Source organism: Xyrauchen texanus, chromosome 31 (genome assembly GCF_025860055.1).
Source record: "Xyrauchen texanus isolate HMW12.3.18 chromosome 31, RBS_HiC_50CHRs, whole genome shotgun sequence".
Lineage (NCBI taxonomy): Eukaryota > Metazoa > Chordata > Actinopteri > Cypriniformes > Catostomidae > Xyrauchen > Xyrauchen texanus.
In genome coordinates this window covers 20,423,860-20,437,736 of record NC_068306.1, presented here as the reverse complement: position 1 = coordinate 20,437,736, position 13,877 = coordinate 20,423,860, and the positions used below count along the sequence as shown (strand labels likewise).

General features: G+C 40.1%; 1 protein-coding gene, 1 non-coding gene and 1 pseudogene across 3 annotated transcripts; all 3 read left to right on the top strand.

Annotated features, from left to right (window-relative positions):
* LOC127624886 (beta-galactoside alpha-2,6-sialyltransferase 1-like) overlaps positions 1 to 5,070 on the top strand; it is a 6,805-nt pseudogene extending 1,735 nt beyond the window's left edge.
* On the top strand, positions 276 to 347 carry trnad-guc (transfer RNA aspartic acid (anticodon GUC)). Its single transcript has one exon. It is a non-coding gene; the product is annotated as a tRNA-Asp (tRNA).
* On the top strand, positions 1,224 to 3,346 carry LOC127625323 (THAP domain-containing protein 10-like). 2 transcript variants are annotated; one of them, XM_052100560.1, is made up of 4 exons: positions 1,224 to 1,644; positions 1,801 to 1,942; positions 2,556 to 2,670; positions 3,155 to 3,346. In XM_052100560.1, exons 1-3 carry the CDS (start codon positions 1,300 to 1,302, stop codon positions 2,666 to 2,668), a joined length of 600 nt encoding a protein of 199 aa, XP_051956520.1. In that variant the 5' UTR covers positions 1,224 to 1,299; the 3' UTR covers positions 2,669 to 2,670; positions 3,155 to 3,346. The 2 variants fall into 2 exon arrangements, with proteins under 2 accessions (XP_051956520.1, XP_051956519.1); XM_052100559.1 differs by having other exon boundaries at positions 1,798 to 1,942.
* Positions 5,071 to 13,877: the final 8,807 nt, after the last annotated feature.

Below are 13,877 nucleotides of genomic sequence, written 5' to 3'. Positions count from 1 at the left end.
TTGTTCTTTGTATTGCACAGGTAATGGCATCAGAACACCACCGTTTTCTCTCTAGTTCTTTGTACAGTACAGGAATATTAGTGGGCTGGGATCCTGCCCCCCTACTCCTCCGAACTACGTGAGGTATGAACTCACCAATCCAAGTTGTTTTGCCATGTTTTGTCAAATTACCTTCATTGAATTACCTTCAAAGACCTCACAATTTTCCATGAACTCGACATTAAAAATCATCAAAGTGGCTTTTTATACCACACCAACACATTGATTACATGTACTCCTCGTTAGTATAGTGGTCAGTATCCCCGCCTGTCACGCGGGAGACCGGGGTTCAATTCCCCGACGGGGAGAAGAAATCGTTTTGCTCTTTTGTTCTTAATAGCTAAACAACACACCGTTTAAGTACCTTCCAACAAATGCTATACTGAAGCAGGCAATATTAGAATCAGAAGGCCATTTAAACAGTGTTTAACTAGAGAAAAATGTCAAATTTGATTTTGAAAATTTCTTCAATGATTTTCTAGCTTTTTTGTGTTGTCTTGCAGTGGTACAACTAGACAGATTATCCAATATTCAAACAGTTTCAGCAATATAGACGATTGCACCATCAACAGCCATTTTATATTCTGCATCCACAAATGGAATGGCAACTGTGGCAGAGAATACAAGACAATATGGCCGAACCTATTCAGAAAAACCCACCCTCATCAGGCCTGTTGGGTAAGTTTGATTAAGGTTAAAAAGTAAAGCAAGGAAATCTTTTCTGAAATTTTGATTTAGGTTGAACCTTTATCAGAATGTAGAGGTGTTATCGGTAATTTATATGTTGTGCAGGATGAATACTGACACCAAGTGGCATTCATGCAGCATTGCACAAACCGTTTTCAGATAGAGATGCCATTTTACAAATGCACTACTTGCAGTCAGCAATGATTAAAGTCCCTGTAAAGGCAATTCTAAAAAAAAATTCTAAACACATTATAAATGTTAGAAATGTATTGCTAAAACATATTACAAAGACTGTGAACTGTGAAGGACTGAATTGTGGAGTTAGACCGTTAAACAGTTTTTCACCATTGCTATTTTCCGGATTGTTTGGGCGGGGCTAAAACGGGGGCTCGATGACGCACTGGAGCCCCTGAGCTCCTGGACACGCCCCTACTTGATGACGCACTGGAGCCCCTGAGGCTGGCCGCTCCCTAACAGTATAAATAGAGCGCATTCGCATCAGTTTGGCGCTCAATCGCGAGTTACTGTCAGTACTATTATTAGTTACTACAGCCTACAGTTTGCTAGTTAGCTATGCCTTCGGCACAGAAATGCGTACTACCTGGATGCGATCATGTACGAAACAGATCGGTGTCCTTATTTAAATTTCCTAAAAACGATCACATCAAGAAGAGGTGGATTAATTTTGTGAAGAGCCACCTTGATGGAGAGCTGAGGATCACCACCAAAACCCGCCTCTGTAGTGATCATTTTACAAGGGATAGCTTTATAAACTTTCGTCGGAGACAACTGGGATTCACTGATAATCCGCTGTTACTGGTGAATGGGGCCGAACCGACTATCTCCCGCCTTGGCCCTCATCCTCCCGTCGCGCCGACAACTGGAGCCATCATCGGCAGTGCGTGCCCACCAATGACGGTAAGCTGCCTTGTGTGCTTATGTTACAATTATAGTAGGTAGTCCACAGTAACTACTAAATTCTGCAACCCTCTAACGTGATTTTGTTTGTTTATTTATATGATCAATATGATTCCTTAGCCAAGTAATTTAAACTATTATCTGTTCACAAAGCAGTCCCTTCCGACCACAAAAGAGACCGAGTCTTTTATGCATAAAGTCACTCGAGAAGTTGGATGTCAGACAGATCACTTTGTGGGGAAAAGGACTGTGGCCACACAACTGTCTAAAAGAACACTAGCCAACATAAAGAGTACAGGTAAGTTACCGTATGTTAAGAGGTCAAGTGCCTAATTTGTCTTTTTGAAATCTGCACGTGTTTTGTCTTGCTTGTTTTCACATTCAATAGATTTTAAACCATTTCATCGATAAAAGAGGAAAAGGATAATTTAATTCCGTTCTCGCGCTCGCGCGCTTTGTTTGCTCACTGCCGCACACACACAGAGAGATGCGCGTTTCAGAGAGCGCGCGAACTCCGAATTGAATATATTTACATTAAATTTTTCGATTTTTGTACCTGAAATAACTTACTTTATTTTTAACTTCGATAGACTATATTGTATTTATCTATGCTTGTAATTAATGTATTTCTTTATTTTTTTACTGATTACTTGCTTTAATAATGTTTTAACTTCAATAGTTTTGTGATTTGTTGGACCACTCTCTCACACCAATGAACACAAACAGTACGATTATCGTTAAAATGTTTACTTCCAGTAACATTCTGATGAATGTCATGCGTCCTGTATGAAATCTTGCAAGTACAGAAATGTTTTTTAAAAAATGTGTTCTTTTTACATAGCTCCAATCTCTCTTACAAAATACAAATATAAACTATACATAACTCTTATTACTATCCATATATTTTTCAGGTTCTCAAGCTACTGTGGCCACAAAGAGTGTTGCTGTTGGAAACACCACAGCCATGCTTCTTCCGCTTTGCTCTTCAACTCCAATGTATATAGACATGATAGTCCAGATTTGACAGTAAGTTGTGACGCATATAAACATGTAATTACTCAAACTGGTTGATAGTTAAAATGAAATTTATTGAAAGTGTATTGAATAATTGTGTACATAGCACATTTCCAAAACAAGTACAATATACAGATTTTCTGCATTTAAATGGGAGGCCTAAAGCCTGTGTACTCCCCATCTTCATCCGGGTACTCCTGGTGAATACGGTGCACAACACAAGACGGTATGACAACCCTGTTGTGCTTTCCCAAGTATCCCCAGCACCAGGAAACAAAACATCTGTAGGCCAGATAGCGAGCACGACTGTAATGACAAAATAAAAACAAAATGTCATGTCACATAATAATATTATATTTACATAGGTTTGTATTGGGTCGGTGGTCTTCTGTCTAATAATTGCAATAAAAACTGACATTGTGAAGTTATCAATATCTGGTTTCTTTGTGCAACAAAAAAGGCCTTGGTCTTATTTTTTCCTCACTTTTTTGGTCAGGTCTAACAGAACGGGACCCCAGAAGATGACAGTTTGATTCATCAACCTGCAGTCTGCCTCATATCATTCACGTATACATTAATAAACATAATTTCCTAATATGATTGCATACATAGTGTGACTTTGTTCTTGTGTCCTAAACCTTACCAGTTTTTGAAAGACAGGCATGTCATTTTATCAGCACAAATGTAATTTCTACACATTCAAAATTATTTGATCTAACTTGCACAGCTCTTTCCTTCATCTCCAGTGGCCCATGGTCTGCCTGGTAGGTGCTTAGGGCATTCTGCAGAGAGTATGGGTTCAGGCAGACAGGCTCAAGGCCTGGATGAAGAGTCATGGACCGTGGCTCTTCAGGAAGCTCTCCGCATCTATTCTGAACCTGTTGGATTATGTTATAAGGTGTTTTAGTGCTAGAGATCTAATACTCTACTAGTTGTGTATTCATACTTTTAATGATCATTATGGGAGGGAGACACATGTTTTTTATATTTACATACAGCATTAATGTCTTTGCAGCAGACATTCTCATCCTCTGTGGGCATTGTCCTGCATTCACCACAGGTGCACCTACAGTTTAATTCACAGTGTGACTTAGATTTGACAACTCAAATGTATTGTTATAAACAATCACAGAAAAGTTATCTGAACAATTTAGAGCGTATTCTGTTTCTCAGCTTGTGTGTTGCAATAATAATATTCAGCAGTCCATTATCTCATGGATTTATGCACATCGTTTTTATCCTTACTATAACAACCATTATGGCTGTTAGTTTGATCTATAACTATAAAGTGTAAAAATATGTTTTAATCTGTTATTTATTGCTAGTCTAACTTTGTGTCTTAAATTAGGTTATGCTAGCTAGTTAACGTTACATATAACTTAGCTAACTTGCATACAAGGGAGAGCAAAATCTTACCATTCTGTTGCAGAACGAGGGGGACGATGTTGACTTTCTTGGTCAATGTCCTCTGAATCAGATTTAGGCTCTGGAGGCTCAAACATATATGGCTTGGTAAAACCTAATAAACTGCTAGGAGCATCCATTCCGGCTGTAGCGGTGACAGTTGAGTGTGTGTGGCGACGGCAGCTTTCCCGCGAGTGGGCGTGGTTTCAGCGCAGCCAGTGGACACGCCCCCAGCGTTTGAGAGCAGAGACCGTTGCTCATTTTTTCAAGATTTTGATAGCTTATTTTATGTACTTGCCGACTTTTTTATCATTCAAATTTGGCTGGGTGGCTAATAACACATTTTTCTGTGATATGATAAACTCAGAACACATACTTAATTTTTACTTTACAGGGACTTTAATCTTTTTCACAAGTGAAATAACAGGGATGTTACTGAGATAAAGTGATATTCAGCTGGTCATGTCATTATAGTTTCGCCCAATGAGGCAAATTTGTTCAATATAAATAAACTGATTATTACTGAAACTAATATGACTGAATTATGACTAATCATCTTGTTTGCATGTGAATTTCTGAATGCACATTTAAGTAAAAATGGCTGTTTCTACAACTGATATTGTTCTAGTTTACCATAAAAACACATTGTATTTGATACCTTCTATACCTTCCGATTGATTGATTGAAGTAAGAATAAGGATTTTCACCTTCCTTCCATGTTCAACTGTAGGCACAGTTCTAATGATGTCCCTGTGTGATGTAGTACATGTGTACGAATTTCTGCCTTCACGACGGAAAACCGAGCTATGCCACTACTACCAGCGCTTCAGTGATGCTGCCTGCACCCTTGGAGCCTACCACCCATTAATGTATGAGAAGAACCTGGTAAAGAGGATGAACCAGGGCTCTGATCGTGACATTTATACACATGGCAGGGTCACGCTTCCTGGGTTCGCGACAATTAACTGCACTCACAGCTACCCTTACAAGACTTTGTCAAACACATAATCTGCGGGTACCAATCTATCTTTTTGTACATTTTCCGAACATAACAGTAAAGTGGTTGCAAGATTCATTCTACAAATGCAACAAGTATCCCATCTGGTCTTTGAACCAAGAGTCAATTCACTGAAGCCACCTAGCTGATGTAAAAAAATTTTTAAAAGATTCTTGAGTGCAGTGGCATTTCACACAAGACAAATGTACGAACACTGAATCTATGATTTAAGACATTTCCTCATTCTAAGACAAAATAAGTAACTTTGCTTCTGAACTGTTGCTCTGGTCCTCCTGAAAATCCAAAGCCTGAATAGAGTTTGTAGAGCAAATAAGTCTTGAACAAACTTGAACTGTGCCGAAGAGCAGGTTTTGCAAAATATCTTATAGATCCGCACAGTAAAAGTCATAAAGATGGAGGAGCGCACACACATAGTGCTCCCAGAAATGTGTGATGCTCTATCCCTCCCAGACATGAGAAAGTTTGTTACAGTATTCTGTCTGCCTGCTCTACAACGCAAGAATTTTATTAATAAGTTACAGTGCCTACAATTTATCCGGAAGTGATGATTTTGTTCTTCCGAACACATGGGATGGAAATGCGGCTTAATTCAGATCCTACTCTCCACCCTCTCTAAACTGGGTATCACTGGAACTGTGCTTGACTGGTTCAACTCTTATCTCTCAGAAAGGTCCTTTGAGGTAGCATGGAGAGGGGAAGTATCCAAGCCACACCAGTTACTTACTGGGGTACCTCAGGGATCAGTGCTTGGGCCACTTCTCTTCTCCATATACACAACATCACTGGGACCCATCATTCAGTCACATGGTTTCTCTTACCACTGCTACGCTGACGACACGCAACTCTACTTGTCTTTCCAGCCCAACGACACCACAGTGACCGCTCGAATCGCTGCCTGTCTGGCAGACATCTCAGCCTGGATGAAGGAACACCACCTTCAACTCAACCCTGCCAAGACCGAACTCCTTGTCTTTCCAGCCAACCCGGCTGTTGAACACAACATCACAGTGCAGCTGAGTCCAACTACAGTTTCGCTTTCCAAAACGGTCAGAAATCTAGGGGTAACCATTGATGATGAGCTAAATTTCACAGACCACATTTCAAAAACTGCAAGATCATGTAGATTTACACTCTACAATATCAGGAAGATAAGACCCTTCCTCTCTGTACATGCCACACAACTGCTCGTTCAGTCCTTTGTCATAACTAGACTGGACTACTGTAACGCTCTCATTGCAGGCCTTCCTGCATGTGCTATTAGACCCCTGCAAATGATCCAGAATGCAGCAGCACATCTGGTTTTTAAATGAACCTAAGAGAGCACATGTTACACCACTCTTTGTCTCTCTCCACTGGCTGCCGGTTCATGCACGTATTAAATTCAAGGCCCTGATGCTGGCATATAAAACAGTCACTGGGTCTGCTCCAGCATACCTAAAACATTTATGCAGAGCTACGTTCCCACCAGAAGCCTGCGGTCGGCGAGACACCAAAACACTTTCCCGGACTTTCAGTTTCATCATACCACGGTGGTGGAATGACCTTCCCAACTCAATCCGGGAAGCTAACTCACTCTATCTTCAAAAAACGGCTAAAAACACATCTTTTCCAAAAGCACTTAACCAGTCACTAAAAATAAATAAATAAATAAATAATTATTTACATTTCTTGTTGCACTTAAATCTGTTTTGTATACTACTCTGATGATAGTGAAACTTTGTAATATGGCACTTTTTGTATCACTGTCTCCCTCAGATGATTCGCTGATGTTCTTCCTCTTTTGTAAGTCGCTTTGGATAAAAGCGTCTGCCAAATGAATAAATGTAAATGTAATTCGCACATTGATTTTTACGATATTATTGCGAGTTTTTTTGCATAAATTAAATTAGCAACTTGGATGGAAACATAGCTACTGACACAACCCTCCATCTGGCCCTCACCCACCTAGACAATAAGGACTCATACGTTCGAATGCTGTTCATAGATTTCAGCTCAGCATTCAACACAATCATTCCCCAGCACCTGATTGGAAAGCTGAACCTGCTGGGCCTGGACACCTCCCTCTGCAACTGGATCCTGGACTTCCTGACTGGGAGACCTCAGTCAGTCCGGATCGGGAACAGCATCTCCACCACCACCACACTGAGCACTGGGGCCCCCCAGGGCTGTGTGCTCAGTCCACTGCTGTTCACTCTGCTGACTCACGACTGTGCAGCAATGCACAGCTCGAATCACATCATCAAGTTCGCCGATGACACGACCGTGGTGGGTCTCATCAGCAAGAACGACGAGTCAGCATACAGAGAGGAGGTGCAGCGGCTGACGAACTGGTGTAGAGCCAACAACCTGTCCCTGAATGTCGACAAAACAAAAGAGATGGTTGTTGACTTTAGGAGAGCACAAGGTGAACACACTCCGCTGAACATCGACGGCTTCTCTGTGGAGATAGTCAAAAGCACCAAATTCCTTGGTGTTCACTTGGCGGAGAACCTCACCTGGTCCCTCAACACCAGCTCTATCACCAAGAAAGCCCAGCAGCGTCTCTACTTTCTTCGAAGGCTGAGGAAAGCACATCTCCCAACCCCCATCCTCACTACATTCTATAGAGGGACTATTGAGAGCATCCTGAGCAGCTGCATCACTGCCTGGTTTGGGAATTGCACCGTTTCGGACCGCAAAGCCCTGCAGAGGATAGTGAGGACAGCTGAGAAGATCATTGGGGTCTCTCTTCCTTCCATCAAAGACATTTACAAAAAACACTGTATCCGCAAAGCAACCAGCATTGTGGACGACCCCACACACCCCTCACACAAACTCTTTACCCTCCTCCCGTCTGGCAAGAGGTAGCGAAGCATTCGGGCCCTCACGGCCAGACTGTGTAACAGCTTCTTCCCCCAAGCCATCAGACTCCTCAATACTCAGAGACTGGTTTGACACACACGTGTCCTGAGTTGCACTTTAATTACTGTCACTTTATAACTGTCTGCTACATCAATAACTGCTATGTGCATAGAACACTATCTCATAGTATGTTATGTTTACATTTTTAGAAACTCATCTTTTTGCACTACTGAGTACTGGTCGGCACTGCACTGTCTATTGTCCTTTTCATTGTCAGTAATTTGTTGTACTGTCCTGTACTTTTTGCACGTTTGCACGTGCACTTTATATAGGTATATATAGGTAGTTTATATAGGTATTTTATTTCGTTGTGTAGTCTCATGTGGTCCTATGTTGGTCCTTTGTTGTTTTTATGTAGCACCATGGTCCTGGAGGAACGTTGTCTCGTTTTGCTGTGTACCGTACTAACTGTATATGGTTGAAACGACAATAAAAACCACTTGACTTGACTTGACTATCAGTTATAATGAACCTTATAGGTTGAACAAATGCTTTATTATAATTGAAACTTGAAACGGTTATGGACGAATGTGCAAAAAATTCTCCCTTTTGAAAATAAAAATAAGCTAACAGAATTATAATTAACCGAATTATGCAAAAACAAATATGTAACTATAACATGTTATACAACTAAAGCATGACAGTTTACATGTTAGCATAGCATGTTAAATTAACTACTACATGAAAAACAGCATCAGCTGTGTGAGCTTTTAAAGTAATTGTGGCAGGGCGGCGGGCGGGGCCGGGTGTGTGGAATCATTATTCAGGCTAATCAAACCTCAGAGAGGGATAAAAGGCAGACTGGAAACTGCAGTGGAACAGAGAGAGATATTTATGGACAGCTCTCCGACACCTTTGTGTTTGCGCTTGTCTTGCGTCACTCGATACAACCGCTCTTTAATAATAGAAAAGTACGGGTTAGTACCACTGTTGACATCAACAACAAAAGTGACAGGAAGTTTCCTCTCACCCCTTTTAAAAACTGAAGGGCATATTTACGTATATGAGCCCATTATTATCCTGTTTGTTTCCTAATTTCAAACATAATTCAAACAGATCATACATATTACACAGGAGGAAAGGCTCCTCATTACCATGGTTAGGTCAGTGTAGCTAGTCTTAAGTAATAGTAATAATAATAATAATAATAATAACAACAACAAATAATTATAGTATTTATGAAAAAGTAAATACTAGCTGAAACACATTTTGAAACTTGAACTACAAATGCCACTGTTGATATAAAATTAGTTCTAATAGATTCTACCTTTAGATTATTTCATATGACACTATAACATTGTCAAAAAATATAAGTTACTTTTACTCATGTAAAATTGTGAAACAATTTTGTAAAGGTGATGTATAATAAAAATAAAACAAAATAGTGCATAGCACAGTGTTGCTCTTTTCCTCCTCAGTGCTGTTTGGCATGTCAGGACTGCCTTCTGTGTGAGAGGTTTGACTTCAGTTTCTCCATAACACTTTAAACTAGAAGTCTCACTAGAATTTCAATTGGTCACATCAGTTTTGAGGTCAGCGCTTCCCAATATCGAGGGAAGCTGGTTGTTGCACGCTCGTGCCAGAGAGAAGAGCAGATTATGATCGGGAGCTGGTTATGTTACACTTGTGAGAAAGTGCTGATGAGAGGGAGGGAGAGACACAAAGAGTTATGTTTGTGTGTGTCTTTTATGTTATGTTCATTTGTAGCATTAAAACTTTATGTTGACTGCTCAGTCTGGTCCCAGCTTCCTCCTTTTTCTGACCAAACAGAGGTATTTTACATTTGGTGCAAAAAACCCAGAGCAATTGCCGGCCACCAGGGAATGGAGAACCTGCTACCGTCTGCAGGGTCCTGGAGGAAAACCTGCTGTCCGCCAGGGGCAGAGGAGCCGCTGCCGTCTGCCAGGGGTGGAGTGGCTGAGGACCAGTTGACAGCATGTTTGGGACAGGCGAGCCAGCTTTTCTCTACCTCTCCTCGCTCTCTGTCCGTCTCTCCCCCTTGCTCTTTCCCTCTCCCAGGGTCCAAGGAGGTGGGGAAGACCTGCCGGCAGAAGGACGGCCAGAAGGGCAACACCTCCCTTCCAGGATGGCAGGGGAGTATGTCATGTCGGAGGATTCCCCTGCCTGAATTGGGCAGTGGAGGAATGTGACAAGGGGGAGGTTGTGGCCAGGCCGTAAGGGTACATGGCCGGCACAGAGTAACCTAATCAGCTGGAGCGAGAGATAAAGGGGAGCTGGAGACTCCAGTGAGAGAGAGACACATGGAGTTATGTTTGTGTGCATCTTTTGTGCTATGTTGAAGTTCATTTGTATCATAAAAACAATGTTGACTGCTCAGCTGGGTCCCAGATTCCTTCATTCACGACCGAACAGAAGTCTTTTATACTTCCCTTTAAACACTGTCAGTATTGCGATTAATTATTTTATTAGGTATACTCCTTGTTGAAACTATTACCAAAGTTGCAGAACTCTTATTTTTAAGGTTTTTTCAAATTAACATCAGGAATGTTTGGAATGTGGTAAATGTTCAGGGGCGTATCTCAGTAAAATGGAGCATGACTGAGCAGAACTTTTGTGCTTTTTGGATGGAATGCTCTGTACTTGGATGACATCAAATGTCCTTCACTTACAACAGAAAGGGAACAACCACTTCACCACACTAAATTAATAGTCACTGGATAACTTAAGGATTTATTTAAATCCTGCATGATATATGGTCCACAATTTAGTCTATTACTGAGTGGATAGGTGGGGGACATTATGTGCTCTAAAGAGGAGGGCATGTACTTTTCAATAGAGCAAAGGGTATTTCCATGCCATTTTCAGGTCTAGTTCTGTTTTAACTGATATGGATGTTATTAGACTTTGCAGATACATAATGAATTACACTGAAACCATAAGTACAACTGTTATTTAAAAGCTCTCAAAAGGGCAACCTTTCAGTTCTAATTAGTAATCAACCAATATGGGTTTTTTAATGGCTGATGCCGACATCCAGAATGCCATCATATTACATAATTTAATATAGTAAATAACAAACATAAAATTTCTAAAAAAAATAAAAAATTATGAACACTTATTTAGCACTATATTTACTCAATTTCACACAAAACTAAAAAATATTGTATTTTAAACGGTAGATAGCCGTTTCTCCAGATTTCTGTTTAGTCATCACATTTTAGAAATGTATTTGCACGTGAAGAAATTGTTAATATATTAGGAAGAAGGAAAGAACAGTACACACAGTAGTCCAGCAACCATGGATGGCATGTCCATTTTAGCAATTGCATTTTCTCCAAAAATACAGAATCAAACCAATTGTACATAAAATCCCTAGTGAATACATTTACATAAAGCCCACGTGAAGCACTTTTATCTTGGGCTACATCTAAAAATAGAGGCAGCTGACTTGCTACCTTGCTGCCTAATCAGTTAATGGCTAAACTGACATCTGTTTTGAATGAATTTAACTTAAGGAAACTGGTCTCCGAACAGTTTGAAAAGCCCCTTATTTTCATCGTACCTCATACAGCTTCTGAAGGCAGCATTTTCCTGGTTTCAGAAACAGCCTTGAAGTTGCACTGAGGCACTTGTGCGGATCCAGCGTGAGCCTCAAGACTTTTCTAATAAAAAAAGGCAAATATCAATAAAACTTGTATTATGTTCCGTTTGCAAATATGCAGATATCTCATTTAAACCAGTTTACACCGGGTTACTCCCAGAGACGCAGCTCACACATGAGGCTGTAGTGTGTATGCGTCTCAACCCCCATAGATGTAAAAGATGTGGAAAAGATCAAAAGTGTGGCTACATTTCACCAGGCTCGATGCCTACAGTGCACAATGCAATATTTGCGACAAGATAATTGCTGCCAAGACCGGCAACACAACAAATCTGATGAAGCACTTGACAGTGCACGGAATAAACTTAAGAGCAGAAAGTTGCTCCATCTTCGACTTCAGATCTGCGCACGTGTGCAGAAAATAACTCGCGTTTGGGACCTGTCATGACTTGTGGTTTTGTTATTTCTGCTTGCGACTTGTTAATTTGTGTGCACAATCATATTTTTATGCTCGAGTTTGGGATTTGCAAGTTCACATTTTACGTGCAAGCTTTGTCATGGTGCTCACACTGTTGTAATTCACTTGCGCACTGTGTTTATGTGCTTGCGCTGTTTTGTCCAACATTTAACGCCATAAGAAAGTTGCTCCATCTTCGACTGCAAGAAGACCGAGCCGGTGCAGTCATCCTCTCAGCGTCCTCCTGCCACAGAGCTTCCTTGAACATGCCCACCACACCAGTCCTCCTCCAAAACTACTGATGAATGCAGCACCGCTAAGACTGAAAATCCAACAGGTAAGGTTAACGTTTAGCAAACAAAATCGGCTAACTTGTAGTGGTACATGCATGTGTACTTGTTAAGTGAACGTTTCTGTGAGTGGTGACATAGTCCTATAAACTGGGACCTACACAACTTTAGATATTGTTTTGATGTATGGCTATAGATAGCTAGTTAAATCAATGCAAAAAAAAACCCTCACATTAAACTAGTTATCTTGTTAAACTGTACTTATCCTTAGGGTTGACTGAATTAACAGTTTAGCTCTCTTGTTTTTTTTCTCTCTTCACATTAATGTTTATATCTGTCCCTGCCGACCCTGGTATGAGGAGACCAGAAGGCACAGGAGATGAGTCTTTGAGCCAGAAAACAATTCCACAAATTGAGAAAATAAAAACAAAGTTTTTTTTTTTAAGGTAATTTGTAATGTTTGTAATCTTGTTAAAACGAATTTAATAAAATTGGTATCGAAAAAAGAATCGTTTAGGAACCGGGTACGGAGTTGTAAGGGAACTGACAGCAATTCTGTTTTAGGCCAAGAAGCAGTTAATGTAATCAGTATCACATAGTTTAAACACAACAGCTTTTCATACTTTATGAAGTAGGGTGTAAAAAAATTGTGGTCATGCGGCTTTTAGTATCCACTTCAATAACGACAGTAAGAACCAAGGTTTAGAACAATATAAAATAATACTCCACGCTGATCCCTTCATACACGTGTATGAAGGGATCATTTTAACTTGCGAAATGGCTGTTATCAGCTGGACATGTGCAGACTTGGCTACAACTTTTCTAATGTGAGCTAATCATGTATTTAAATCTTTAAATCTTGCCTTTTATTAATAATTATTATTTTTTTTTTTAAACAGCTCACCTTAGCTTAACGACCGCTTTCATCATATGGTTCAAGCTGACGCTGAAATGAGGTAAAAATCAATACAATTTTAGTTGCACACACTTAAAATTGTTATTTGCATTTTAATTAGGAGAGATCGAAAACGCGACATGCATATGTGGAAAAAAATCGTACATAACAACATACTCGCTAGCATCGATCAAATTGATTTTTTTTAAACACAGACGGTTAAACGCATTCACATGTCATATACGTTATTACGCAGGCAGATAATTAAATGTTTTCCAAAGTTTTGAACAAATACTAACCTTGTTCACAGACGTCAATGCATCAGTTCAAGCGTCAGTAGCGATGGGTCGTTCGCGAACGAGTCGGCTCTAAGAGTTTTATTAAGATGTGAATAATTAATTGAGATGTGAATAATCAAAATATATAAATGAATAGAATTAACTAATTCAAAGAACGAAAAAATAAATAAAATAATATAGGCCTAAATGCTCAAGCGCACACATTTGTGACTGTCCACTCAGACTAACAGCCTCACGTGTTGTTCTTGTCAATCAGACACGCAGTGTCAACCACCAATGAACGAACCAACGATGCGTGAGTGAGGGCGGAGCCAACTTATTATGTCGTTCAGACTGTATTCGTTTTGAATTGTTACATTTATATGCACTTTGTTTATATACATTAAAAAGCTA

What these genes read in the sequence shown, in the direction of transcription:
- LOC127625323 (XM_052100559.1), top strand. Translation starts at nt 1,300, where the DNA reads ATGCCTTCGGCACAGAAATGCGTACTACCTGGATGCGATCATGTACGA. An exon ending in GTGCGTGCCCACCAATGACG is followed by an intron (nt 1,645 to 1,797) that starts GTAAGCTGCCTT and finishes CTGTTCACAAAG; the next exon opens with CAGTCCCTTCCGACCACAAA. An exon ending in AGCCAACATAAAGAGTACAG is followed by an intron (nt 1,943 to 2,555) that starts GTAAGTTACCGT and finishes TATATTTTTCAG; the next exon opens with GTTCTCAAGCTACTGTGGCC.